Source organism: Zymoseptoria tritici, chromosome 13 (genome assembly GCF_000219625.1).
Source record: "Zymoseptoria tritici IPO323 chromosome 13, whole genome shotgun sequence".
NCBI lineage: Eukaryota > Fungi > Ascomycota > Dothideomycetes > Mycosphaerellales > Mycosphaerellaceae > Zymoseptoria > Zymoseptoria tritici.
In genome coordinates this window covers 46394-74033 of record NC_018206.1, presented here as the reverse complement: position 1 = coordinate 74033, position 27640 = coordinate 46394, and the positions used below count along the sequence as shown (strand labels likewise).

The window sequence follows — 27640 nt, the reverse complement described above, 5'->3', positions numbered from 1 at the left end:
TGAGCTTGGGAATCAAAGCTGGGCGTTCGCAGGTAGGCTTCAGCAAGGCTCGTTTGCGGCGGATGTCGACCATGTTGGCGGCTTTCACAGAGCGGATGGGTAGAATTTGCAGCGTCTCTTCATCGTCGGCATCATTACCGGCGTCATCGTCCTCCAGTGCGTGGTTAGGTGAGCCCGGAGCACCGTTCGTCATGCCCTCTTCTGTCGCGCTGTCATCCAGAGATGGTAGATTCTCCCCAGCCTCCTCTCGTTTGTGACCGAGAACAAACGGGCCATCTTCAGAGACTATATCCAATCCAATGGGCGCTTCGGAGAGCGGGCCTACAAGCGATGACTTGCGCAGTAGACAGGTCGGTTGCTGCCGGACTGCTTCATCCCAGGTGAAGTTGCCCATGGCGTATTGCAGCCGTTCGTTGGCATGGTGTTGCTTTGAGGGTGTCGGAGCATCGGAGTCAGCTTTGGATCCGCTCAGGTCCGAGTGAGCATTATTGGTATGAGAGGTGGATGGTGGGGAGAGAAGACTACCGGCGTCTCGAAGAGCAGGTGGAGGACTGGAATTGTTGCGCCGAGGCAGAGCAAAATCATCAGATTGCACTGCGTTCTTTGCAAATTTGGAGGTCCCGACAGCGTATGCGGCAGGAGCACAATTTGCGTGCTGCTTCGACTCTGGCTCTTGCTCCACCGTGTACTCTCTGGTACGCAAAATGCTGACAGGAGCTCCCGTAGTCCCGCGAGACATGAGCCGGCTCTTGTGTCGGTCTCGGCGACTTTCGTTCGCTGCCTGAGCTTCTGCTAGACCCGCGGAGCAGATCTGCCCAAGCTGCAGGTGAGAAGGGGCGCTCGAGACTTGCGAGAGAGGTGCTTCCTTGGCAGAGGATGATAGCGTGGGCGCGGCGTCGGAGCGACTCGTTGATCCACGTTTGAATGGTGAGAACTGATTCAGTAGACTTGAGTAGGACTCAGTCGAACTGCTCGGAATGATGCCTGGACGAAGCGCAAAGCTGACTTTGCTCGGGCGACCAGAGGAAGGCGTTGTGATGTTGGTGTCGCAGCTGCCGTAGTGGTAATCGTGGGCGACCGATGATCCTGCACTGCGTGGGTCGCTCGTTGCGTGAGAGCTCGTCGATGTTGGCATTCGGTGTTCAAGACGGCGGGTGGCTGGACTCCAAGAACGCCGAGCTTCTTCCGCGTCCCCGTCGGATGGGGGCACCGAAGGGAACAGGCTCGGCTTTCTATGCGTGTTGCGAGTGCGCGACGAGCGCAATGCGCCTTGACTACCTGGAGAGACATCTCTTATGTGCGTGTTGTCTTCTGCTTTCGTTGATGAAGCAGCCGCTGTAGCTGGTCGAGATGCGGAGCTTCTGGAGGCGCGCGGCTCGACTGTTTCACCTTCCAAACCACCTCTCGAGAACGACCCGCGACGGAACTCGACCGGTCTGAATCCCAAGCGACGAGCAGCGTATGGAATGTCTTCACTGCCGTCATAGCGAGCTCTGAGCCTGGAGTTACTGCCGGAGAAAGATCCCGGATTATTCGTCCGTTTGAAGGACAGTCGTGGAATGGACAGCTTGGGCAGCTTCGCGAACAGTGAGGATCGTTTGCGGACGGTGGGCTTCTTTTCTTCCCTGCTTGTGGTTGCTGTCAGATTCTGTGATGATTGTGACGTTGCTGGCACATACACTGATACGCCAGCCATGATCGAGGTCGGCATTGTCGCGCTTTTCGATCTGTAGACTCCGCAAGGACTCAGGTTGCTCGAGGACTTGTGGAATGACGAAAGAGGAGAGAAATGCGACAGCTGTAGAAGGAAAATGCGAAGGAGCTACCTTGCGCCGCCCGAGAAGTGGACCATAGTCGGCACGCCTTGCAACGAACAGCTTGCCTCATACCGTGGTATACCATAGTGAGTCCGAGAACAATGACCATCGTGAGTCGAGTGCTGGCATCTGTATTACTGTAAAGCTGATCTCCCATTGGTGGTTGCATCGAAATTCTGCAATGGCGGAGTTCGGGACCAAGGAGATAGCTCTACGTCTACCGGTCTTTGCGACCAAGACGAGCAGAATGGCAGCTGGAGTCGGTGAGGCAGCAAGCGTTCCAGGTGAACGAGAAGCAATGATACAGTTCAAGCCGAAGCTGTGAGTTGGGCAGTACCATGGCGGAGTATATTGAAATATAACCATGGTCCAGTGGACGACATCATTGCTCATGCTCTGTCGCCTGCGGGAGCGACGAGCTTGTCCGTGTGAGAATCTGGCAATCTACGTGTTCTTGATGCCACGCCGTATCGATTAGTAGACTGGTTCACAGCCATACGAAGATTTGATGGAGCATGTCGATGGTGATGGTGTAGAAGAAGAAGTCGAGTGGGAGAAAGAAAGATGGCTTACTTGCTTGTTTGCCTTAGGCAGATGCCGATGTGGAGCGGATCTGACTCCGAACCGAATCCGAAAGCGTCAACCACTTCGTAGACGGCAATGGTTTCGGGATGGTAGGGGAATTGGGTGGCGACATGCTTTGACGATGGGAACTGCTGCGTTCCAGCGCGACATTCTGTACAAGATTAGGCACGGAGCGGAGAAGGGCGGATGCTTTTCTAAGTCCTCGAATATCAAGCTTCATCTGCAAGCCTTCCGGTACGCCGGTAAAGCCCATCCCTTCATCCACTCCGTTTTCAACACCTCCTTCACATCCAGTCGCTCCACTGGCCTCCAAGCAAGCATTTGGCCGAGCAAACTCAACAGCGCATTCTTCTCCTTGTCACTGATCACTTCCATACCCCTCCTCCGCCGCGGATGCTGAATCCACTGCTCAAATCGCCGTTCCCACGACCAACGATCGGAGGCGTTGCTCAGAGGCTGACCCTCTTCATCATACCACTTTGATCGCTTCTCCCACTTGACCCACCACTCGGGTGGCATGTGACCCTGCAATTCAACCTGCTGCGCCGTAATCTCGTCCTGCGGTGCCAGGAATCCATCGATGAGAGATCGATGGGCCAGAAGCTCGAAGATCACACATCCCAGGCTCCAGATGTCCGAAGCAAATGTGAGCGGTACTGTTGGCTCGAAGAATGCCTCAGGTGGGCGGAGAATAAGTGGTGTATATGACTCGAATCGGGATTTGTCGGCAGGTCGAAAGGCGACTCCAAAGTCGCTCAGTATGAGCTTTGCGTCGTCAAGGCATAATTCGTGACTTTCCGTGCCCAGCCAGAGGGCAGGCACCGCATAGGAAGGGACTCCGGGCGCCGTTGAAGCTGCTTGGTTGTCGAGGCGTACTACTGGCTCCTTTTCTGGCTCTCCGTACCGTGTATACAATTGCTGTACCGATAAGCTGTTGAGGCTCGAGGGCCACTGGATGAGGAGATTGCCGAGATGAAGATCTGGAGCAGGATGTCAGTCAAGTCGTCGGGCGGTTGGTGCGAAGGCTTGCTCACCCCCATGGGCATAACCCTGTGAATGGACGACTGATACGGCCATGACGAGCTGCGCTGCGAGAGATCTCGCCACTTCAAGCTGGAACAAGCCCCTACCCGATGCCTCCACTGCGTCCCGCAAGCTGCACTGTGCCGGAGACGTCACGAGGCACGGATGGGTGCCATTAGGCCCATTGATATCGAAGCAGTCGAGGACGACGGGAAGCAGTGGCGGCGTGCGCTCCAAGTCGAGGTTGTGTGTGAAGTTCTCTGCGAGGCGTGACAGGATCTTGGCTTCGGTACGATCTGAGTCTGCTGTGCCGACTTTGATGGCGACGTATTTCGATATCTTCTCATCAATGGCAAGCCAGGCAGTGGAGAAAGTGCCATGGCCGAGCTTGTGTACTATTCGATATCGCTGGTCGAGCCGGTCATCGATGTGAACGGGATGATATCCGCCCGGTTTGTAGTCGCCAAGGTGCTCCACGCCGTCGATGTATCCGTATTCGGTTGATGGTGCTGACATCGTCGTGTAGTGGCAGTGTAAACGAGGGAGGAAGCTGGGCCGTATGCGCTTTAGAGAACAAGGGCTCGAGCAGTGTGTTGGCGCGCGGCACAAACGCGCCTGACGCGATATCCAAGCGCTCATCTGCAGTGAATCAGCAGAAATGGTTCCATGCCCTTTCCATCAAGACCAAACCGGGCCGGGCGAAGAATGACAGCGACGGCATCGGTCTCATGTGACAAATTGAAAGGATCAACAAGGTCCGCCGGCGAAGTGACGAAGCACGCAGCGTTACCTGTGGAGACACGAGCGTGATGAAGTCGCAGTCGATGGAAAAGCGCAAAGGAAGTGGGCGCCTCCTGCAGGCTTCAGGCAACAAATCAGGCATCACGCTAGCGACTTCGGATGCAAGGTACGTATATATAGGTATACAAGGTCGCGACTGAAGACGATCTGAGGGACCTGGCATCGAAGCAATCTCTGAGCGCCTATACCACGGTGTTGGAGTGTGTCTGGCCAACGAACACTCGATGCGGCGCTTGTTCTCGAAACATGCTAATGTTCGTGCGAAACTGAACGTTCATGTAGCCCAACCAAGTGAGCTTCTTGCAGCGATGAGGCCTCGGACACTCTGCTCTAAGCGCTCCAGGATACGACATCTAATCACGTCGTACCAGGCGTGATCGCTAGCCACTACATACGAGCGACTGGCAATGGCTAAGCATCGGACGCTCGTGTCGGACAATGTTTAAGAGGCCGCGAGAGTCCGCTTCTCGAGTGGTGCATATCGTTGACAAGCAGAATACCTCGAGCACCATGTCTACCGTCAACATTGTCAAGTTCTACTTTCACGCCAGACATATCCCCGGGAGCGAAGCCAGAATGCGGCAACTCATCGCATTGGCGTACCAGACAGCCCGTGACAAGCAGCTCTACCCGAAGGCAGTCTTCATCAGGTATGTTGTCATGTCCATACCGAATACTGGAATTTTGCCGAACTGCGGGACCAGTCTTTCAACACAGTGGCCTGAGAGGTAGCAGGAGCGAAGTCCACTCGACGACGACGATCAATGGGAGGCGCCAGAAGGATCCCATGGGCGACCACGTCACCTTCAGCTACAAGACGCAAGACAACTTGGGCCAAGACACTCACGTCGCCTGCCATGGCTATGTCCACGATCCCGAGACACTGCAATTCAAGAAGGCGACCCATGCAGCCGAGAAGCCCGATTCCACCAAGAAAGGGAACAAGAAGCCCGTGTGGCCGGATGATGAGGACCTTTGGGAGGCACCAGATGTAGGATACGGACATTTGCCTTGAGAAGGCCCACCACTACACGCGGAGTTCACGGCATACAACGTGGCTGGCCATGTTGTGCACCGATGGCCGCGCGTTAAGACAATGGCCTGGTCGGAGATGGCACGGAGCTGATGGACGATGAATGGTGGATGGCGGATGATTGCATGGCGAACGGTGTTTCGTGTCGGAGTACATCACCAGCGCTTTTGGCTGGCTCGATGTTTGTGGCTGCTGGTCTTCATAATCTCGAGAGATCGTGTTTCCCACATCGTTACCGTCTTCTCTTCTCATGATTCTCTTCATCGTCACAGTGTTCTTCGCGGGTCGTGTAGCCTGATATGTTTCTCACGGGATGTCCCAAGTTGGCGCGTACTTGCAAGCCTCCATCATCCCGCCCGTTCGGTCTCCTCCCTTCGTGAGAGCGCGCTCCGGGGATTGCTGTGCGCTCACTCAGGTCATGTAATATTCGAGAGCGTAGGAAAGCATCACCTGACCGTCCTCCGCTTGCGCCTATTCTTGTGCGGACTTCAAGACAGTGGAAGAAGAGCAATCAATGTCAGAACCGGAGCTGACTCCGCTGCACGGTGATGAGATGGCTGGAGAGCTTTGAGAGCTTTCGGCAGCGAACGACAAACTATTCCTCTCTGCCCATATTCACAACAACATTCTTTCCGCATATTCCTACCATGGACTCCGAACCAGCAGCGAAGCGTCGTCGACATAACGCAACAAACCCAGCACACAAGCGCGCACCACTCCCAACAAGCAAGTCTCTCCCCCACAACCCAACCTTCACCTCCGACTAACACGACAACACAGATGCGCACATCTCCAAACGCCCTCTGCTCCACCCAGTCCTCTCCTCACCATACTCCGCAATCTCTCCCAAAGTTGTCTACGTCGCAAGTCGCACACCCTTCCTCTCCGCCGTCGCTCGATGCGAGAAACTACTCCGGCAAGCCGACAAGCGACTCGTGCAAAGCGCTACCACGAAAGCAAAGAACGAGACTAGGCGACGAGGTCGAGGTGGAGGCGATGAGATTGCCGCGATCGCCGGGCAGGTGGAGAGCATCAAGCGAAAGAGGCGGCGAGGTGGAGGAGTTGGTTTAGATGAGGCGGAGGACGGTGCAGGTTCGGAAGAGGTGGTCATCAAAGGCACGGGCAAAGCGATACAGAAAGTGCTGGAGTTGGGCTGCTGGTTTCAGCAAAGAGGGGAGGTTTATGATGTGAAGATCCGGACGGGGACGGCGAAGGCGGTGGATGGGATTGAGTATAATGAGCCGGAAGCAGAGGGCGAGGAGCTGGACAAGATGGGGCTGGAGGATGGTAATGGCGAGGATCTGCCCGAGGCGAGGATACGGCATATCAGTGTGTTGGAGGTGTGTGTGAGCTTGCGATGAGAGGTCTGCTCTGAGACTACACTCAATCCATCGGAGCTCGTGCTAGACACGCTGCGCTGTCGCTACATCGAAGCGACGGCCTGTCCTCTCCCTGGGCGCACCTCGCACAATCGGGCACCAGCGTCCGTAGACCCACGACTCTGTCTATGAACGCAGGCCCGACTTGCTGGTTCTGGTTCACTGGCTGGAAGCACGCGTATTGGAAATACCTAGCCCAACACTCCGCCGTGAAGGCTATCGGTCAACCGGAATTCGTGCTGTAAGAAATGGCGCGGTACGCTGATTCGCTTCTTCCCGACGAACCAGAGCAATGCGCCTGGAAAGGACCTGTGAACTTCTGAAAGCAGGGCGGAAAACCACGCAGCACCCCGGCAGTCGTTGTAACGCAGCGGGAGGGCTTTTTAATTCGTACCAGCGACTGGACATATCGAACACAAGACTCTCGTCCGAATCGATGGGCTGGGCTGGCCAGACCGGCGTCGGGCACGTCGATCCCTGCGTCAGCGCCCTGCCGATCTCTTTGGTGGTACGAAGTATAGCCGAGACTTCCAGCATCACCGTCGCGCCTCTTCTCGACATCACTGCACCTGTGTCAATGGCGAAATCGATGCTTCAGCCAGGTGCAATGACTGTGCGTTGCTCTCAATGCCAGATATGAATCATAGACACACCTGCTGTCCGATTCTTCATATTTGGAGATGGTACCCAAATCGACAGAGTTTCGAAATGACTTCACCTCGCAGCACCACCGAGTCAGGGAACACAATGTGGCTTTCCCGCACTGTCAAAGCTGACAGATGCCCCCCCGATGCACTCCTCGAATCAACAACAAACAACCATAATGCATAGCACTTGATATTATTGACACCAAAGACGAGTTCCCGACGTTCCTGCATATCCTTCAGCCGCACCCCTTGACCTCAATACTAGCCATGGACCAAGAACTTCTCGAAGAATGCCGGATAGATCCAACCTCTGCTCTCCTAAAATATCCCGTCGCATTTCTCGTCGAGGGCGAAGGCCGACACGGCGCATTCTCCAAATCATCATACGACGGACCCGACCTCTCACCTCAAGTCTACGGCCCAGCAACCCTCGAAATCGCCACGAAACACCTCCTCGCCGATCCCGAACTCACACCCTTCGTCTCCGTCGTCTGGATTTGGGACCGCGCACTGGAGAAGACCGCATGGCTAGCCGACCAAGGCGCGGCCGATATCCGAATCTACGTCCTCGACATGCAACCCTGCTTCCACAACAATCGAGTCTTTGACGCTTACAAACTTGCCCAAATGTTAAAGTTTCCCGACGAACCGGCTGGACCAACCCAACCTTCCACCGAAAACCACAAGGGTGAACTCCTCGTCCACTCCGCCGCTCCCGATCACAACTGCGCCATCCTCGCTACCATCCCCGCCGGCGGACCAACAATCTACTACGACTCCTTCACCGGCGTGCCGGGCGTCATGCGTCTACCCGTAGAATACTTCGTCAACCTCTCCAACCGGCTCGTGTCCCGACCTCAAGGCGGCGTTGACATCTCCATGCTGCAACGCATCATTAGCGATGTCCGGGAGACGGATGAGGAGACTTGGCTGGACGAGACGTCGGCGAAGTTGTTACATGATGTCTTGGAGGACGACTTGCTGGATCAGTGTACGGCTATGGTTGGGGTGGAGAGTGCGGAGGGAGGTTTTTTGCCGGCGGTGATCATCAAGGCGTTGACGATTGATGTCGCGGAGTATTTGAGTTTGATGAATGTTTTCAAGTTGCCGGCGAATTATTATGTGCCGGAGAGAAAGGTTGCGAGTCTGCAGACGAGGAGGTCGTTTGCTATGTCGCCTTGAGGGGGCGATTTGGGGTGATGGGATGGGGATGGGTGTCTTGCAAGGCTGGCCGGATGGAACGATGGCTTGGCTGTCTTTGGCAAGGGTCTTCGAATATGCAGGTTCGGCGTTCTTGGTGCTCTGAGATCATTTGGCTGTTGACACATTTAAGTTCACAACCGGCGCTCTATGAAAAGAAGTTTGCTGTCCCTGTACCCAGGAGACTGCTGTCTCTCCTGGCTGGAGTTCGTGTTCATCTGCCAGCCGAGAAGTATCAGCGGCAGTGGTAAGGGTGTTTACAGCAAGATCAGCGCCACGATTCCGACTTTGTGATGACCCCTTCAGCAACCGGGGAGTAGACGATTGACACATGGACGTCGGACTTGGACGGCAGCGTTGCGGTTTAAGGTGTGCCATCACTACAACTCGCGCGAGAACCGGGTCTATACCAACACGAGGCCAGACAGCTGGAACGTCTCCCAGCAGCTGTTGATCATTCGCCGTTGACGGGCTCGCAGAGCGCACGGAATCAACAGCGTGTTGGTCGTGCGCAGCCTCCAGACCGAGTGGTCAGGTGAAGAGCCAGAAACCCAGGCGAGAAGTTCGAGGAACCAGATCGAAGGGCACGGAGCCGGGATGAGACAGGAAAAGATTTGACCAGAAGCAAATTGCAAAAGCCGATGACGGATCAGTGTTCGACCAATACGGCGTCAGCATTGGCGTGACACAATTGATGCAGCGTGGTACAGTGAGCTTGTTGTATTGGATTGTTTTGGATCTGATGGTAGATACAATACAATACAACATGGATCTTGGCACGATCCAGTGGATATCTATGTATATCCAACACCTCCTTAGTCGTGAGTGTGTTAATCAGCTCTTAAAGTCAACCTCTGTCGTCTGTGAGTCCCCTTAAGTAGTGCAGAAGGTTGTAAAGCCGGCTGTTATATCGCTTATAAAGGAGCTTGTTGTCTGGCCGTTTAAGGACTCCTTAATAACCTCCTCGTCGTTAAAGGCTAATGTTGTTGCACCGGCTCTTAAAGTCTTAATAGGAGGTCTATATACACTGCGAAGGAACGCACATGCCTTAATAATGTCGCTAGCTAGCTAAGAACGCCGGTAGTTAATTATGTCTCTACTAGAGCTAAACGAGCGTTTAGGGTTGTTACTTATTAAAGGAATTAACAAGCAATTAAGAGCTATTCGTAAGAGGCTTAGCTATTAACGACGACGTGCTATCTACTAGCCGATAGCATTAAAGAGTAGAATCTTCTTATTAAAGCTGCCGCTTAAATACTAAGGGTCTGCAATAGGGTCTAAGGACAGGTAGTCGTCTAATTTATCGAGCAATGTAGACTAAGCAGTATCTAGCTTTATACGCTTATATTCGCGATAGCGGTGCTTTATAGACTCGTCTAGCGGAGCGGCCGGTGCGACTGCTCGTAGAGCTGCCGGTGTGTTGTCCTTATATTTAGCCGTCCAAAGATCTACTACCTATTGCCTAACAATAGTAGCCTATTCCTTCTACTTATCTTACTTCTATTTGTCGGTAAACTAGCGGCTCTTAGCGAGGGGATTAAGGTAGACGGCGGCGAAGAGGATAGGCGTATTGTCGGCGAGCTTATAGTACTTCTCGAGCTTGTGCTATACGTACTCGTAGCAGTCTAAGACGTATTTAAAGGAGGGAGTTATAGCGGCGTCTACGGCGAATTCTGCTCTAAAATTATTAATGTTATCTAGTATAAAACTTAGCGTAGGATACTAGTTAAATAGGAAGGTCTTAGCATTGCCTTAAGAGTCTATTATAGCTACCTCGAAGGTCGCGAGAGCGTCGTAAATCTTGTTAAGTTAAGTCTAGTACTAAGGCTTAAGTCGGTTAGAAGTAAGGGTCTTCTCGCGCGGTGTAGAGCGTAGCTAGGCGGCTACGAACTTAGTAATACGCTCCTTAAGCTCGAGCGTACGCGTAATTATATAAAAGGAGGAGTTCCATCGTATGTCGTTGTCTTAAACAAGCTAAAAACGTATAAGTAAATAAATTAGAAGGTATAGTAAGGGGGTTTAAGGGGCTCTACGGAAGCGCGGGAAGGAAAGTCCCGTCTACGGCCCGCTAGCGTTAGCTAATTATAAATTCGAAAACAGCTAGTATAGCTCTACCTCAAAACTTACCTTCTTTTTATCGAATGTTACTAAAACTCTACTAACAACCGTCTCTACGAACTTCTCGAGCCGCCCTAGCGACGTACGAATAAATCTAATAATATTATGTAGTATACCGACCGGCCCTCTTATGCTCTAGAAGAGCTCTTCTACGTCTAGCGCGCCCTTCTCGACCTTCGCTCTTAACGCCGCTAAAGCCTTACTAGCTCTAACACCGAGCAACAACGCCCTCGCGTAGATGTTAGCGACATAGCTAAGGCAGCGGATCCTTCTTCTATTACGCTACTTCTCGGTCGAGTAAGGGAAGAGCTCGAGGAGCACGAGGTTAATATAGGCGTCGTTAGTATTAATATTGTCGTAGACGAAGTATCCGACCTTCTACTCTAGCTCGTATTCTCTAATAACTTCTAGTAAGGTAGCCGCCTCGTTCTTAGCTAACTTCGTACTAAAGGTCCTTCTAAAGGCTAGTAACCGGATCTAACGAACGCCTTAGCTATCGATAAAGTATACGAATATACTAAGGATTAAGTAGTTGTTTAGCGAGGTCTAGCCGTCGAAGGACAGGTAGACGCTACTAATCGCACCCTCTAGCTCCTTCCGCACCTTCTTCTTCTTAACCGCGTACGCCTCGAGTATCTACTACCGAATCGTCGACGCCGCGCGCGGTAGGAAGGTCCCTATAGAAGAGCTAAGGAAGTTAATAAGGTCGCGGAAATACTCGTTCTTAACTATACGGAAGGCAACGTAGTAATATACTATCTAGCGCACGAGAAGGTCCTTAAACTCTATAATTACGTACTTCTTAGTTAGAGCCTAATATACTATACTACCGGCGATAGCCTTATTAATAGGCTCTTACTCTACTAGCATTCTAACAAGTGCTTTACTAGTTAGACGGTTAATCCTATAGCTAGCTATATAATTAAGAGTAGGTCTATTGCTACTCGAGCACGACAATAAGCGCTACTCCTTACTAGCTACTTTATAGCGGTGTCAGGGTCCGACCGGAGGTAGCTCCGGCTCGAACTGGCGACCTTGGGGTTCAGGGTGGGGCGCTTTACCACTGGGCCAAAAGTGCCAAAAGACAAGAATCTTAGAACCTTGTTCTAAGATTGCGCCCCACTTTTGAAGGCTCGGCACAGCCGAGTTTATGCCTCAGGCACCGCCTGTGACAAGCGGTAGCAATAGTAGTACTTCTTACTATCCCTTAACGACAACAACGCCTTACTATACATCTAAATTAGCGAGGTTATCTTCCGAGCCTTCTACTAATTGCCTAGCAATACAATTACCTTATAACGAGTATATTTAATGCCCTTAATCTTAAAGGAATTAGGCCGAAGGGAGGGGTTATAGGACGCGCTCGTCTCGTAGAGGGTAACGGTATCGGAGGTGCGGTCTTTACGTAGCAATTGCTAGCCTGTCGATAGTGTTAAGGCTAATAAGGAGGCTATGTTAATAGCAATAGTGTTGTTACAATAGTTACAATAGTAGTAGATTAATCGCTAACTTCTTAGGTGTAGACTCTATATATATATAGTATAACAACACCGGCGCAGACTCCGAATCTACTACCTTTAATCTACTACCGAATACACCTTTAAACGCTCTACTACTATTAACATAGCTACAACAACACCTCTGTATCTAGCTAGATTAGATCTAGCCTTATAGCAATACAATACAATCTACCAGCCTTACTATAAGGATCTACGACATCCAAATCCAATCCAATACAATACAATCTATGAAGGATCTAATACAACAAGCTCACTGCCGTAGTATGAGCCACGACAGCAAGCTCTCCACGACAGGGCCCGCAGGGCACAGTCAGAAACGCCCGGAAAGAAAGACATTTGAGACTGCGCAGAAAGAGGTGGTTGCACCCCCAGTATCTTCGAGATCGATTGTTCCAGAGCTCAGCCGAAGGGGGCGTCAGAACGGAGAATCCCCAAGCAAGATTGAAAGCTCTTCTGACTCCTGAAAGCCCTTCCGAGACAGTGCGTAATGGAGAAAGTCCATGCCCGCGCACAGATGATGTATGTGTTCGTGGCCTCACTGAGCAATGATCTCACGCTGCTGGGTCCAAATGAACGACGGCATGAGCATCCCGGCAGCAATTATATGAGGTTGAAGGGAGTCTGGCCCGGATAATTCCATCCCGTGCTAGACACTTGGGCGAGGGACCCGACACTGCGAGGACTGTGGGCACGTTCGTGCAATATACCTCGCCGGGTTGGCCTAAGCCCTAACCGCCCAGGAGACCATGGCTCGAAGTCTCCAGCAAAGCTGTCGGCTTTCTTTGTCCTATACATTGGTCCTTTCTGCTTCGAGATGTTCCATCGTCAAGGCGTCTGGCTTTCATACGAAATAAGAGCTCTGGTCGTACCCGAATCCGTCTTGAAATTCGTCAAAGGCTCAATCCCTCCTCCTGGGCAATCGCCTTGCTGCGAAACATGTCGATGGAAAGAGCAATGTTGGAACGACCCATGCCTTGCCCTGATCTCGTAATCGGTTCATGTCCAATATCCCATCCCACTCTAGACTGGCCCTCATCCGATTCACTCACACGTGGTCCAATCTCCGATCCCAGGTTGAGGCACCGTCTAATTTCTGATCCTTGTTCCCTGTTCAAGTCCAACTACGAACCTTTTTTCGATTCGCGTTCAGCAAGAAGGGCGGCTGTCGTACAGATGTGACATTGTCGCTGTCTCTTTGAAGTTTGGGTTACTTGTTGCCTTGCTTGCATCAATACTTGTCTCTGCTCGTTGCCTACAACGCGATGCTGGCTTGCCTCGGGGCCTGCGTACGATGCCAGCGGCGAGTGATGCCGATCAAAATATTCGCTGCAATCCTTGAGCGATACTGGGAATCGGAGAAGCGCGGAGATGCTCTCCCTGCCTCATTACAACACCTGGACCAAAGTAAGAAGTCGTTGCGGATCGATTTCTCGTGGCGTGATAAGTTCCAGGTATCCCCTGCATCGAGAGAGCGTTCGTTGAATCTGCCCGGCCATGGCACTTCCATTAGCGCGACATGGATACCCAATCAGTACATGTTGCGCGAAAGACGAGTTTGCGATGCCAGAATGCAACTCGTTCTACTGCCGCACGGCCACGCGTTGATCGCACCACCAGGTAGCCAAAGACTTGTCGCTGCGGCCGGTGGACCTATATAGTTTAGAAAGAGCTCCCTCAGCTGAGGTAGTCATCGCATCGCTCAAGGCCGTGATTCAACTTGTTACTTCGAACGATCCCTGCAGACCGTCCGGTTCGTACTCTCCTTTTACGCTCTACGGCTTAACTATCGACTAATTACTCCCTTAATAGTCTCTTCCCTCGGGCACCTTATACAATCCTACATTTACTTAAATACCTACCTCTGCCTTCGCATACTATGTTTTCCTAATCCGTCCTAGTACTCGCCGCAATTTTTGTTAACCTAGTATTCGCGGCCGATTTCTACTACGCTCTAGTAAGTAGGCATTATATGTTCTCCTTTAGGTGTTCTTCCTAATTCGTAATATAGGGCAAAATCTATAATTATAATGTACCTAAGATTTACGCCCCGGACGGTTGTCTCGATAGTTATAAATAGTCGTACCTAGATTAGTTCGTTAATAGTAAAGTTAACTACGCTTACGAGGCGGTCTTATAAGTACGCCCTTTTATACGCTTATTAGCCGAAAATTAACTACGTAATTAGTATTCTAGGCGTTAAAGGGTATTTCGGACGTCTATTAACTCTAAACCGCTAGTTACCTCTAAACTACTACTACTAGAAACCTTAATCTATCCTGCCTTCTCTACTGTTACTTTGCGACTTCGGCATCTATAGGTTAAAGACGAATAAGGACCGTAAGGAGCAGCGAAACTATAGGACGAAACTATAGGACGAAACTAAAAGAATCGAGGGGTATATGCATCCGCCTTTCGACCTCGTGCCGAGAAAGTCTTAGAGCTAGAGGTCGAAGTATTCTAGCACAGACAACGACTTTTGTATGTTATTACTTGTATTTTGTGCTCTCCAACCCCACCAGCATACCTTTTATAATACGCCGGGAGCAGACTCATGACAGCTCTGAGAAGACTTTGTTTGTCTCTATAATGTTCCTCCTCGCCAGACCGCGCCCAGATTACCAAAGTGGGCTTCCTGTGCGGCTTTGGTGATGTCTCGCAGCGTGCAGGGTTCAGCGTGATGGGTGATTGTGGACACGGCATAGCCGGGCGCTGTCGATACAGTCCAGAGGTGCTTCGTCTCTGAGCAATTGGACTGCCTCGCCAGACATATCACGAGAACCTTGGCCTTTGTGAAGGTACCGGAAGGCACGTTGCTCGCCATCTTGTGTGTGACAGACTCGTATGACTTTGGAGCATAATGCCTGGATTGATTCGCTCCCTTGCAAGGATACGTCCGGCCACAGGCATGGACAGCTTTGGGCAATTGACCTCGGTGTTTGACGGACGCCTCAAACTCTCGGTAGGATCCTTGGGTCATGTCAGAACAGCGCTGTGCAAAGAAGCTTTTGACCACAGACATGGGAGGTGATCGGCAATTGATCTCGGTATCCGGTGGATGTCACCGACTCTCCAACTGATGTAAGCTGGCACGATTGTAAGCTGGCACGATTGTAAGCTGGCAAAGTTGTAAGCTGGCAAAGTTGTAAGCTGGCACGATTCATACTCCTACTTAGCCAGGTGCTCGGAGAATTGGAGAAAACTATCTCCTGTTTGAGATCAGCGGATATTGCTCCGACAGTATCGTGCTCAGGTCGATGGCTTTGCGTGTAATCAAGTGCAACAGTAGATGGTCAACCCAATGGCTCGTGACGCCTCGGAGACCTCGCCGGAGGTGATAACGTCTGACCAAACAATCGCCTGCGGATACGCGAGGAGAATTGCGGTGTAGACGATGCGGAGAAGGAATGAAGTCAAGGAGAGCTCCCAGCAACATGCCTACTAGTATGTGGCCAGATCGTTCTGCGCAGGGGAGACAGCTTCCGAGACCAGGGTTGGACGCTGCCGACATACCGCCGAAGATGTTGTGCTCGATAGCGGTCTGAACTTAGGAAATACTAACGAGCGGTGCCTAAACAACTAGTAACCGGTGCCCTCTAATATTAGCTGTTATCCTGCCCTAAGGATATCGTTTATGTGATCCTGCCACTATATTAGTGGTATACCCACTAATACAATAGCCTTAGTACACCCTCGTTATCTATAGTTTAGGGTAGTTATACTATATCGAGGGCTTAGTAATTATAACGGTTATAAGTAAATATATAGCTATATAGCTCTTAAAACTGCCTCCCTTAGTCTACCCTTATATATTAGCGTATATATAATAGCGGTCGTTCGAATAGTATTAGCGTCGCCGCCGGTAGAGCTATATAACTATATTATCGCTATACCGGTACGGTAGAAGGTAGTAGTATATATCTACGTTGTTGCGGCTATTAGTACTATTACTCTCGTTGTATAGCTTATATAAGGAGCTCGTTACGAGAAGGTACTTACCTTAGTTTACGTAGTATAACTACTTATCGAATAGTAGTATTATTTAGTTGTATACCGTAGCTAATACTATAGTATAATCTATAAGGCGTATAAACGAGCGGCTAGCGTTGTTATTAAGGCTAGCTCTACGAAGGAGTCGCTAGTCTACCCCTTCTACGCCGTCTACGCCCTCGTCTACTACCCCTTACTACCGCTAGTACGGTAGAAGCTAGATAATTAGTATTAGCGAATTCGAACGCCGAGGGCTCTCGTATATTAGTACGTCTATAGCTACGCCCTCGTACGTTAGTAACTCTATTATTTAGAATAATAGCTAGATTATATATAAGCCTATTTACTATAATTAGCCGTACTAGCGGCGTAGACTACTTATCTATATACTAGTACCGGTTAAATATATCTATAGTATATTTAAAGGAGCCGGCGGTTATAAGCTCTATAATCTTATACTTATAAGGACAACCCTATAAGCTTATAAACTAGTAATTATAGGTAGTCGGCGTAGATATCTTACCCTCCTTTAATACCCTTAGTTCTTCGACTACTAGCCGCTCTTATTCTACTACCTTCTATAACACCTTCCGATAGATGCCTCTTCGTACCTATAAGAACTATAGCTTCGAGAACGAGTTATTAGTAAGTAGATCTATTATTTCTACTACCTCTTAATCTACCGCGCTATTAAGTATATACTATAGTAACCCCTCTCGTAGCGCCGCCGCCCTTATCGTTTCCTTATAAACCGCCGCTCGTCGCGCGAGCCGGTCGATAATATCTCTAAGCGTCCGCGCGCGACTACTACCTTCCTTATCCGATTTATCGAGTACTCCGGTATCTTTAAGTAGACGGCGTTCGTATAGTAGCTACGAGGCTATTAGCGGCGGTAACGGTAACCGTAGGGTAGATAACACTAGTACTATTAAAAGAGCTAGATATAACGATTTAAGGGCAATAGCGGTAGTAGAAGGGGTAGTAGAAGAGGTAGTAGAAGGAAGGATAACAACGCGTACTCGCGTGTCGCGAGGTATCCCGCGCACGGCCCTATATTACACCGGAAATCGACTATAATCTGGGATCTGACTAACACGCGACATACAGACGATATTCGAGGGCACCGGCTACTATATTCGAGGGCACCGCTCGTTAGTATTTCCCTCTGAACTTTGACCTCATCCATGCGTGTTCCACATGGCCCTTTCTTGTTGGGCCTCACCAATTTTTGGGAGGTTAGACAAGACACGCGTCCTATGAAAAGGTGCTCTCTCCGCGTTTACACAGCTCTCTCATGGCCAAAGCTTCCCCCTCTTCCGGCTGTATTGGTCGGCGTCAGCTTCAAGCATGAGCTTCCATGGACAGAGGGTCAATCAGCATACAAGGGATCGCGATCATGGTTGCGTGAGTTCGCGTTTGCTTGCCTTTGCACAACTCCTACAATATCTGGGACGGTTTAATGCTTAAGTGGAAAATTCTGGCGGTCTCCCCTTTCGGGCGGGTATCGACAATCTTCACGTGTTGCAATGATTCGGAACTGACGATGCAGTGGTGTCGTTTCCGGGAAACGGGCACTCATTCCTGCGCTAGCTGCGTCTGAGCGCACCGGATGGACCGCGCTGTGACCCTGGAGCAAGATGGTTCGATGAACAAGGACTTACCCCTGAGCGTGCAAGTATAGCTCTTTTCTCCGAAGCAAGAAGTGCCCTGCCCATGAGGGTAATACTGTGAGGGTAATACCGCGGGCGTAATACTTTACCCAGACTCTCGTGCCAATGCTAGCTCGACGGAGTCGCGGTTTTTGCTCAAGGAGCGTGTCCGCGGAGTTGCTGTAGAGAGGTATACAGGAAACGGTACGCCCACCGGCAGTGATCCGTCTCATGCGCTCGCTCAAGACAGAGGTGGAAGGAAGTGAAGCCCGCATTCAGATATCAGAGACAGGGATCGCAGAGGTGATGAACCTTCGGTGTTCGGGAGAGTGCCGATACGAAGGTTATCCAACACCACCTGGACAGTAAATATTTTTCCGGCTCTTTCGGCTGATGATGAACACGACTGATCTCCCGAGATTCGGGATGGGGAGACGGTCATAAAAGACCACTGCCCACTCGAGGTTCCTTCCATCTCATTCCAAACATCAACAACAGCTTCAAGGTCGACACTTCTGATCTCAAAGGGATTCACCATACCAAACATGAAGGCCTTCGCAATCACCAATCTTGCTGCCACTGCCGCCGTCTTGATGGGCCTCCTCTCGCCCATGGCCGCAGTAAGCCCGACATTCTCCTTCATCGCCGTCCTGATTTGCTGATCGTTTCAAGGCAAGGTGCATGAGAGACGAGGATATTTCAAAAGGGTTGACACCCGACCAAGCTTGCTCCGCACACGTGAAAACTTGCGGACCGAGCGAGTGCCCAAAATGGTATAAACACCCTCTCTCGGCTTGGCTGCGTTCCACATGTGCTGACATCGACCTTGCGTAGCGAGCATAACACGTGCGTCTGCCTCGCCTGTACCAAGAGCGGTGGCGATGCCGGTGGAAGCTTGCTGTTCGAGTAGCGGCTCCGCCTCGCGAATGTTGGAGAGCAAGCCTATGCTCACCTGGGTACGAAAACCTCTTTCGGCCTGGCTGCGTTGTGCATGTGCTGACATCGACCTTGTGTAGCCAAGATGATATCTTCAGCTGCTTCATTTGGACTCCTGACGTTGGCGTTGGACGATGGTCAGGCTTGCGACGTGTTGGATGTGAAGGAATGTCATCGTTTGGAGTGGTTGATTGGTTTGGAAGGGCGTTTGTCTGGAGTACATGTCTGGAGTACATATCTGGTCTCTCGTTCGGCCGGAAATGCAAAGCAACTTTTCTTGACCACAGTTCTCCACGTGCATCGAATCTCCCAATGGCTTTGCTCTCAGCATCTATCAATGAGATCTCGCCGTTTTCTGCGCCACGACAGTTCTCGTTGTACTCCGGAAAACTTCGTCCATCATTCGCAAGCCTTCCGACACCTGATCTGAAGTAATGGTGATGGGAGGCCCAATTCGAAAGACAGCACCGGCTTGCAATTGGCACCAAACGCCCTTGTGCCACAGTGCCTCAGACAGTGCTCGGGCAAGCTTGGGATTGCCGGTCTTGCGTCGACGATCATCCACGATCTCAAGACCCAACATCAGTCCTCGACCACGAACATCGCCAATACATGCATACCGATCCTTGAGCTTCAAGAACCCGTTCTTGAGTTGTTCGCCTCTCGCTACGGCGTTCTGCACGAGGTTGTCCCTGACGAGAACTGTGAGGACCGTATTCGCTACCGCTGCCAGAAGTGGCTCGTTCGTGTGAGTCGTGAAGAACAAGAAACCTTTTTCTTTGCCTCGTGCGTCAATCTCTGCACTAGTGACCATGGCACTCAACGGCAGACCATTGGCGAGCGGTTTGCTCAAAGTCAGAATATCAGGGACGACATCATCGTGCTCAATCGCGAAGAGCTTCCCCGTCCGTCCCAGCCCGGTCTGAGCTTCGTCCACAATAAGAAGCATTCCACGAGCCTCGCAACGTTGCTTGATGGTTTTGAGATAGCCAGGTGGCAGCACGTGGATACCGCCATCGCCTTGAATGCACTCCACCAGACAGGCAGCAAGCGACCCACAAGATGATTGGTCGATCAGACTCCAGCCGTAGTCCAGTTCAGTCTCCCAGTCGTATGAGCCGTCACGATTCCGGAAAGGTGATCGATACGCATTGGGCTGAGGAAGCATATGTTGCCCGGGAATCGACGGTCCTACGAGCGTTAAAGACGTGGACATGTTGCATGATTCAACAGTCGCTTACCATAACCTCTGCGGCCGCCCTGGTATTGTGCTGCTTGTGCTTCGGCGCTCATGCCGTGCCAGGACTGTCCCAACGCAACGACCTCGAACTTCCCGGTGTACAATTTGGCCAAGCGAATTGCGGCTTCATTGCTCTCAGAGCCTGTGCTGAAGAAGACTGCCTTGTCGAGGCCAGAAGGGAGAGCGTCTGTGAGTCGCTTGGCCAGCTCGACCACAGGAGGAGCGAGCATGCACGACGAGACATGGTCAAGCTTCCCCGCAGCTGATCTGATTGTCTCGACTACTTCTGGATGGCAATGGCCGAGCAAAGATGCCATCTTGGTGGGCGAATACATTAGACTGCATTGCGGTTGAAGGAGAAGGCTGAGGACAAACATACCTGTCCGGACGTCCAGTCTAAGATTTTCCGACCATCTTCGGTGTATATGTAGACCGACTCGGTGCGAGATATCATCTCTGGCATGATCTTTGCTCCATAGTTGGCCAATGCCTCCATGGCTGTCGTCTGGAACGACTAGAATGTTGGACGGTATCGTGTGGCAGGCTGTCCTTCGAAAGCCTGTCCTCCGTGATTCGGTATGTCAGATTGGCTTTCAATCGATCGATGCTGCAAGGAGGGTCTAGCGCATCGACAAGATGACGGTAAGTATAGGTACGTAGCTGTGCATGGTTTTGTACAGCATAGTCAGGTCCGGCGTAGACGATTGCGACTGCTACTAAGTTCGAGAAAGCAGCGACTGAACTATCACATCTTGATATCCGTGAGACAGACTGCCGACAAGAAGAATCGTCAGTCAAGTCCGCAGATCGAGCCCGATGTGCTGGCAAATATGACGTTACACAGGCTAACAGAAATATACAGTTACTCCATTCGGATTATATCACCGTAGATCAGGCCCACCATTCAGCACGCCGATCTTCGATGCATCTTTTCCGATCCAGGGTTCAGATGATCTCATCATTGCTTTATGACTTCGTCTGTCAATTTTGTGTCTCGCGACTCTTGTGTTTCCATGCTCCATCAGACATGTTCATTTGTCGCTTCTACCTGGCCAGATTCGTTGCGTATCCGATATATCGCAGAAAGCAAGCGCGATGCACGGGGAGGCGAGGCAGAAAATAGAGGAGGACGCCCAGAGTGGAAAAGAAAATCAACCGCAGCAAGACGTACCTCGCCATGTCCAACAAGAGTTGACAAATCGCGGGATTGAAATTGGCGCAGATGGCAACGTTACTTGGGCCGATGGAGCACTTGCACATCCTAGAAATTGGAAAATGCCGAGAAAGCTGTACGATACCGGCGTTCTTACCACATTCATTACGATCTCGTAAGTTGGCCATCGATCTGGTTGTTCGGGATGTCAAAGGCCGTTCTGAAATGTTGTCGAATACAGGGCCATGACAGGAAATGTTGGTGTGAGTCTCAGATCGGCCATACTGTAGGACGGATGTGACAACTGACACATCAACCAGACGGCAACCGCCCGCTCGGCGCAAGAAGGACTGCGAATCAGTCCAGTGGTAGCGAACATCGCCTTTGCGTCCATGCAAGTCTCCAGAACGCCGGTCCAGACATGGAATGCTGACCTTGTCCAAGGTTCTTCTTCGGGCAAGCTGCTGGCGGTCTCTTGTTTCCGCCTTACACCGAAAGCTTTGGTCGAAAACGTACCAATGTTCTCGCTGCCGTAGCCTATGTCGTGTCCTGCATCGTGGTTGGGGCTCCCCAGTCCTTGCCAGCGATCATCATAGGACGCTTCTTCAATGGCTTCCTTTCAGCGTTACCTACCGTCGTCGGATCGGGAGCATTGGAGGATATGTGGAGTATTCGACCCCGAGTGTGGGCGATTGACACATGGATCAAGGGCTCCATCATTGGCATCGCTGTCGGACCTGCGTTCGCGACATATGTCAGCACTTCGTTAGGCTGGTAAGTACCTGATTTGAGTCGCCTTGAATGTCTCCCTCCGTCGCTGACGACACCTTCGACAGGCCATGGGTCTATCACATCTCAGCAATCTTACTCGCAGGCAATTCCTTTCTGTTCTTATGGACCAAGGAGAGTCGACCCAGCGTCGTGTTGAAGAGAGAGATCGTTTTAGTGGAAAGAACCACAGGCTTCCGAGGTCTTCAACAGGACAAAGCTGATCACGTCCCTGACCTTAGCACTTTTGCGCGGACCATGCTCTGCAGACCTGTCCGGTTCTTCTTCACTGAGCCCATCATCTGCACTGTCTCCATCATGAGTGCTGTCATCTTTTCGTCCGTGTATCTTCAGACGGAGGGTCTGACTGTCACGTACCAGGTCTTCGGCTTCAGCGAGCGCGAGGCATCGCTTGTGTACTTGACGTGGATCATCGGCCTGATCTTGACCATTCCTCTCCGGCTGTTTGACTGGCATGTTCTCTCCGCTCGTATCCGGCAGCGCAAAGCCATTACTCCAGAGGACAAGATTACGGGCTTCTTTGTCGCAGCACCGGTCTTATGTGCTGCGCTTTGGTGGTTTGCATGGACGGTGCCGCCTTATGTGAGTTGGCCGCAATTCGAACCACTTGTCTCGCGAGAAGCCATGGACCAAGCTGACACATTTGCCATCGCCAGGCTCCGACCATCTCCCCATTCGTCTCCCTGGCTGCCCTGATACTGGTGGGAGCCTGCCTCAATGAGTTTGACGGCATTCTGCAAGGCTACCTTACTGACTCCTATGCCATGTATGCTGCATCTGCAAACGCGCCTCTTGCGGTCATCCGGGGCATCCTCAGCGGCGCGTTCCCAATATTCGCCAGGCAGATGTTCACGAACCTGGGCAGCAACATCAGCACTTCGATCTTGGCGATTATCGCAACCGTGTTCGTTGGGATAGCGATCTGGTTTTGGTTCTATGCCGCGAAAATCAGAGAATCCAGTTCTTGGGCTGTGAGTGTAAATAGGAAGGATGATGGCGAAGAAGAAAGAAAGAACATTCCTAAGCCATTACAATTAGCATAATAGCAGCAATGGACAAATGTATAGCCTAGAAGGCGATCTAGTCCTTGCCGAAATAGTGCAGGTCTATGTAGGATTAATTAGGTAGGACAGTAGATTAGTAAAATAGTACCTACGATTAGAAAGGGCTAGAGTTCCGATAGTGTACTAAACGGAAGTTTCCCTTACTACGTGTTTTTTATAGATTTAATAGTTACGTATAGGGCTTAAATAACTTTACTCCCTTAATAAACGCTCCTATTGTCGCTATATATTACTAGATATTGTTAGCTAGCTACTAAGATTACGCTAAGAGCTAACAATTATATATAAGTACGTATAATACTAATAAGGGCGTTTAGTAGGTTTAAATATCCCCTTCCGCGGTTGTTTCTCTCTCTCTCGAATATTAATATTACTACTACTACTACTAATCTCTACCGCTCTCGCTCTCGCTCTCGATCTTACTATAGCCTTTATATTAATAAACTCTAAAGTAGGTAAAGCTACTAAGAATACTAGGCTCGAAGCGTAGGGCTTACCGCTTCTTAACCGCGACGATATACTAATACGAGCTATTAATAATCCTCCGTCTAATACTAATACTCTAACTCTAATACCGCTACTAGTAACCTTAACTCTACCTATAGATCTCTAAGCCTTTTATATACTAAATATAATAGATTAGTTCGCTCCGTAGTATATTAGCGTTAAGGTATAGACCGAAGCTCTTACTAAAGTATAGTCGTTAGATACTACTATACGGAAGAGCGGAAAGTAGACGCTTAACTACTATAATTATATAGGTCGAGTATAGAAGACGGACGAAGGTAAGTTTAAGCTAGGAGATCTCGGCGTTTCTTAGTATAATCTTAGCTGATTATCCCGTTTTAGGATTACTAGCGTTTACTAAGTATAAACTCTATATTAAAGGAGGCTATACTATAAGGTAGTTTAGGGTTAGGGTTAGGCGGTCTCCGTAAGCTAAAGCTAGCTTTTAGTACCGCTAATTAGTCTAGCGATCTAAAGCTACCTTTCGCGACTACTAATTCGTCTACTAGTCGCGGGGTCTATACCCTTACTTTTTCTAATATACCGAGACGACGAGGACGTACCTATATACCGCCCTACTCCTAGTATAGCTTCGGTTCTTACTTAATTCCCTCCTACGAGAGGTCGCTCGGAGCGATACCTAGGCGAGTAGTTTACTAGTCTCCGCGGTTATAAGCCGCCTTCGATACCGCTACCTACGAACGTTAGTTATAGACTTAGCGAGAGCTTCGCGTACGGCGACGATAGGATACTCTCGTAGATACCTTATAACTATAGGTACCGGTCGTAGCCGGACTATCTATCGTCGTAGGACTATCCGTTATAGTAAGCGCGGCGTAGTAGTAGTAGTACTATCCGGCCGAGCTCGTAGAAGACGCCCTAGAGATAGCTATCCTTAGGAGGAGCCCTCGGAAAATCGCTCCTAAACCTCCTTCGTACGTAGCGCTACTATATAGACCGGTCGACGAGTCCGACTAGAATACCCTCGTTAGAGGTATCGTAGCGATAGGTATCCGTACTAACTAGTAGGCCGTACCCCTACTACCGGTTATCGATAAATCTAAAATAGCCTAGGAGCCCGACCCTCTACTACTAGTTATCGACGAATTCGAGTTACTAGTTATCGACGAGTTCGAGTCGGACTAGGAGCTTAGCCCTCTATTACCGGTTATCGACGAATTCGAGACAAATTAGGACCTTAACCCTTCTAACCTCGATAACCGGTTACTTACTACTCGTATAGAAGAAGACGAGGAAGAAGAGGAGTAAAAAGAGGATTACGTCGAGGACGACTTTTCGGATATACGTAGCGACCGGTTAGTTACTTTAGGTAGTAGCGCTACTAACGAGGACGAGAAGGTAGGGATAAGGTATACTATAATACCGGTTATCGACGAGCCTAAGATATAGGAGCCCGTTCCTCGGGATCCTAACGACTAGTTACTTACTAATAGCGACGTAGGAGAAGAAGAAGAAGAAGACGTTAAGGACGATTCGTCGTCGTATACTAGTAGCGACCGGTCGAGCGTACGAGGTAGTAGAGGGATAGATTAGGATAAGAGCGAAGAGGTTAGGAATACTATAACTCTCTATACTATTCGGATACTCTAAAGAGCCTTTTACTATAGCGGCTATAAGTATTCTTAGGTAATAGGAGATAGCGCTAGTCTAGAGAAGTAGGGGACCGGTTAAATACTCCGCTAGTTCTACTATAACTAGAGCCTTAAGGTTACTAGAAAAAGCGATAAGGAGAGTTAAGACCGGTCCCCGGATAGAGATATAAATATAGAGGAACGACGTACGATTCCCGATATAATACGATATATTATAGAGTATAGAGTTCTCCCGGTCTATAGTTAAGACTAGATCTACTATATCGTATAGGAAAGACTCCTCGCTAGTAGTACCGGTATACTAGACGATAACCGACCGGTCCTATCGCTCGAGCGGTCCTATCTAACGTACTAGTAGCGGCCCTTTATAATAATACGCCGGTAGGATATTAATACCCTATTCCTACTACTAACCTTACTTATAGCCTATCGGTATAGTATCTAGTTCTATTACTAGCTACGGTTTATAAAGACTCTTTCTAGTAACTAGTATATACCTATTAGCCGGTCGGGCATCCGCCTAACGACGTATAAGTACTTCCGGCTCGCCTATAGCTTCGGTACTACTAGCTTCGATACCTATATCTTCTTCCTAAACCTACCTTTACTATCTATAAAGCGGTAACGAGCGGTCGATAAATAGCGCCGCTACTACCTTAACCGGATCTAGTAAGCGCATTTTATTAATAAAATCTTTATACCTACCCTCGAAGATACCTACCTAGACGATATTCTCTAGTACTATCCTTATACTTTCGAATAGGCGTATAACTAGTCCTACGCTCGCTAGCGGTAGTCGATTCGGTCGATTAACCGGTCGTTTAGCGAGCTATTCTACGACCTTCTAAATATATAGCCGAGCGATTAGGCCCGGCGTCCTAGGGTACTACTACTCGCGCGTCTCTAGACCTATATTTATAAACGCCTAGTAGACGACGAAGAGGACTAGTAGGAAGCGGAACTAATTATAGTACGCTACGGCTATAAGCTCGAGCTCCGTAAGACGTCTATCGCTAGCCTTTAGTAAGTAGTCGACCGGTCCCTTAAACGATAATTCGACGAGGAGTATATCGACTTCGATACCGCCTTCGTAGATCTTATATTTAAGGACCTAGCCTACTAACCTATAAACCGGTCGAGGGTTTATCGAGAACCCCTCGTTCTACTCTACTATACGAACTATAACGAATACTAAGCTAGCCGGCTTAATATAAAGCTAGAGCTCTACTAGTAGAGTAGGACCTTTAATAGTACTACGGTTCGCGGCGAATTAAAGCGCGAATTACCTAAGCGTTTAGGCGGTATCGCCTTTATATAAGGGTATAATAATATTAAGGATCTCTTTATACTAGTCGACCGGTCGACCGAACCTCTATTCTCCTAGCCGGTATATAGTAGCCTCGCCTTCTCGTAGAGTATAGCCGATAAAGCCTAGGCGGTCTCCCGGCGAGGGTAGGCTACTAAGGCTCTATAGCGCCGTCGTATCTTTATAGCGTTTAAGTATAAAGTCTAGTTAGTCTACTACTCGCTCTAGTCGTACGAGGATAGTCTATACGGCTTTAGGGTCCGAGAGGAATATCGGATATCCTAGGACTTATTTTAGAAAGTATAAGTCCCTACCGGTCTCGATTAACCGGCTCTTATATAGTATACGAATAGATAGATATACTAGCCCTTCTTTATACTCGAGAGGCGTAATATACTCTACTATATCCGGACCTAGATTAACCGCTAGCTATATATAATCTATATAGTCCTATCTATACTCCCGCGGACTAGTTACTCTACTAGTAGCGATACTATCGATATTTAATAGAGCCTAGCCTCGGCTTTCTTAACCGCCCTTCTCGATATTCTTACGTTTACTACAAATAGCCGTAATATACGGCGTTACTACCGGCTAGAGAAAGACCGGTATAAGTAGTCTCGTAGAGTACGTACGCCCTAAGATCGCCGTAGGCTAGCTCTCCTATAGACCCTTCGTCGTACTAACCTCTACTAGCTCCTAAACGATATATTCGACTAGATTTAGCTACGGTTCTAATTAGGCGTTCTATTATAGACGGTATATATAAACGACTTCCTCTAGTAGAAACTCCGGTCGACTAGTTAGGGCCGTCTCTATATAGCCTTTAAGACCTAGGTATAGACGCTAATAAGTTAGTTAGCCGGATATATATAGGCCGGCGACGCCGAACTCTACCGCGCTACGTTAAATAGAACCCTAAGGGAACTCGTACGGCTATATATATTCCGCTACTATAACTATCTTCTCTCGACGCTATCTATACCGGTTAAATAGTTAGGGAAGATACCCCGTTTACCGTATATTAACGACCCCGACGAAGTATCTCTATAGGAACGTATAGGACTCGAAGGCCTTTCCTATAACCTTATCGATTAGGCGACTAGTCGAGATCCCTAGGTCTCCCTAATTAGAGACGGTAGTAGGCGGGCGACCGGTACTAGCGGCTTCTCTACCTAGCTAAATACCTAGGAAATACGTATTTAGCTCCTATTTAACTAGGACGATAGATTCCCTTATACGTAGGACAACCGCCTATAGCGGGTATAGACTC

General features: G+C 49.8%; 7 protein-coding genes across 7 annotated transcripts; 4 read left to right on the top strand and 3 right to left on the bottom strand.

Annotated features, from left to right (window-relative positions):
• Positions 1–2618: 2618 nt before the first annotated feature.
• On the bottom strand, positions 2619–3941 carry MYCGRDRAFT_51527 (uncharacterized protein; the record flags this gene model as incomplete). The annotated part of the gene is made up of 2 exons (XM_003847462.1): positions 2619–3382; positions 3437–3941. 2 exons carry the CDS (start codon positions 3939–3941, stop codon positions 2619–2621), a joined length of 1269 nt encoding a protein of 422 aa, XP_003847510.1.
• A 795-nt stretch (positions 3942–4736) lies between these two features.
• On the top strand, positions 4737–5241 carry MYCGRDRAFT_51365 (uncharacterized protein; the record flags this gene model as incomplete). Its single annotated transcript, XM_003847787.1, has 2 exons — positions 4737–4880; positions 5008–5241. 2 exons carry the CDS (start codon positions 4737–4739, stop codon positions 5239–5241), a joined length of 378 nt encoding a protein of 125 aa, XP_003847835.1.
• Positions 5242–6041: 800 nt separating this feature from the next.
• On the top strand, positions 6042–6620 carry MYCGRDRAFT_51531 (uncharacterized protein; the record flags this gene model as incomplete). The annotated part of the gene is made up of 2 exons (XM_003847788.1): positions 6042–6246; positions 6322–6620. Coding segments are annotated over 2 exons (504 nt in total), but the record flags the coding sequence as incomplete, so codon positions are not given.
• An 8084-nt stretch (positions 6621–14704) lies between these two features.
• On the bottom strand, positions 14705–15100 carry MYCGRDRAFT_97246 (uncharacterized protein; the record flags this gene model as incomplete). The annotated part of the gene is made up of 1 exon (XM_003847461.1): positions 14705–15100. One exon carries the CDS (start codon positions 15098–15100, stop codon positions 14705–14707), a length of 396 nt encoding a protein of 131 aa, XP_003847509.1.
• A 3158-nt stretch (positions 15101–18258) lies between these two features.
• Positions 18259–18975, top strand: MYCGRDRAFT_106436 (uncharacterized protein; the record flags this gene model as incomplete). Its single annotated transcript, XM_003847789.1, has 4 exons — positions 18259–18379; positions 18432–18532; positions 18594–18715; positions 18776–18975. The coding sequence occupies 3 exons, from the start codon at positions 18305–18307 to the stop codon at positions 18667–18669; spliced, it is 252 nt and encodes an 83-aa protein (XP_003847837.1).
• Positions 18976–19029: 54 nt separating this feature from the next.
• MYCGRDRAFT_88369 (uncharacterized protein) lies at positions 19030–20431 on the bottom strand (the record flags this gene model as incomplete). Its single annotated transcript, XM_003847460.1, has 3 exons — positions 19030–19886; positions 19937–20252; positions 20315–20431. 3 exons carry the CDS (start codon positions 20429–20431, stop codon positions 19030–19032), a joined length of 1290 nt encoding a protein of 429 aa, XP_003847508.1.
• A 599-nt stretch (positions 20432–21030) lies between these two features.
• On the top strand, positions 21031–22920 carry MYCGRDRAFT_51459 (uncharacterized protein; the record flags this gene model as incomplete). Its single annotated transcript, XM_003847790.1, has 4 exons — positions 21031–21263; positions 21533–21862; positions 21925–22459; positions 22534–22920. 4 exons carry the CDS (start codon positions 21031–21033, stop codon positions 22918–22920), a joined length of 1485 nt encoding a protein of 494 aa, XP_003847838.1.
• Positions 22921–27640: the final 4720 nt, after the last annotated feature.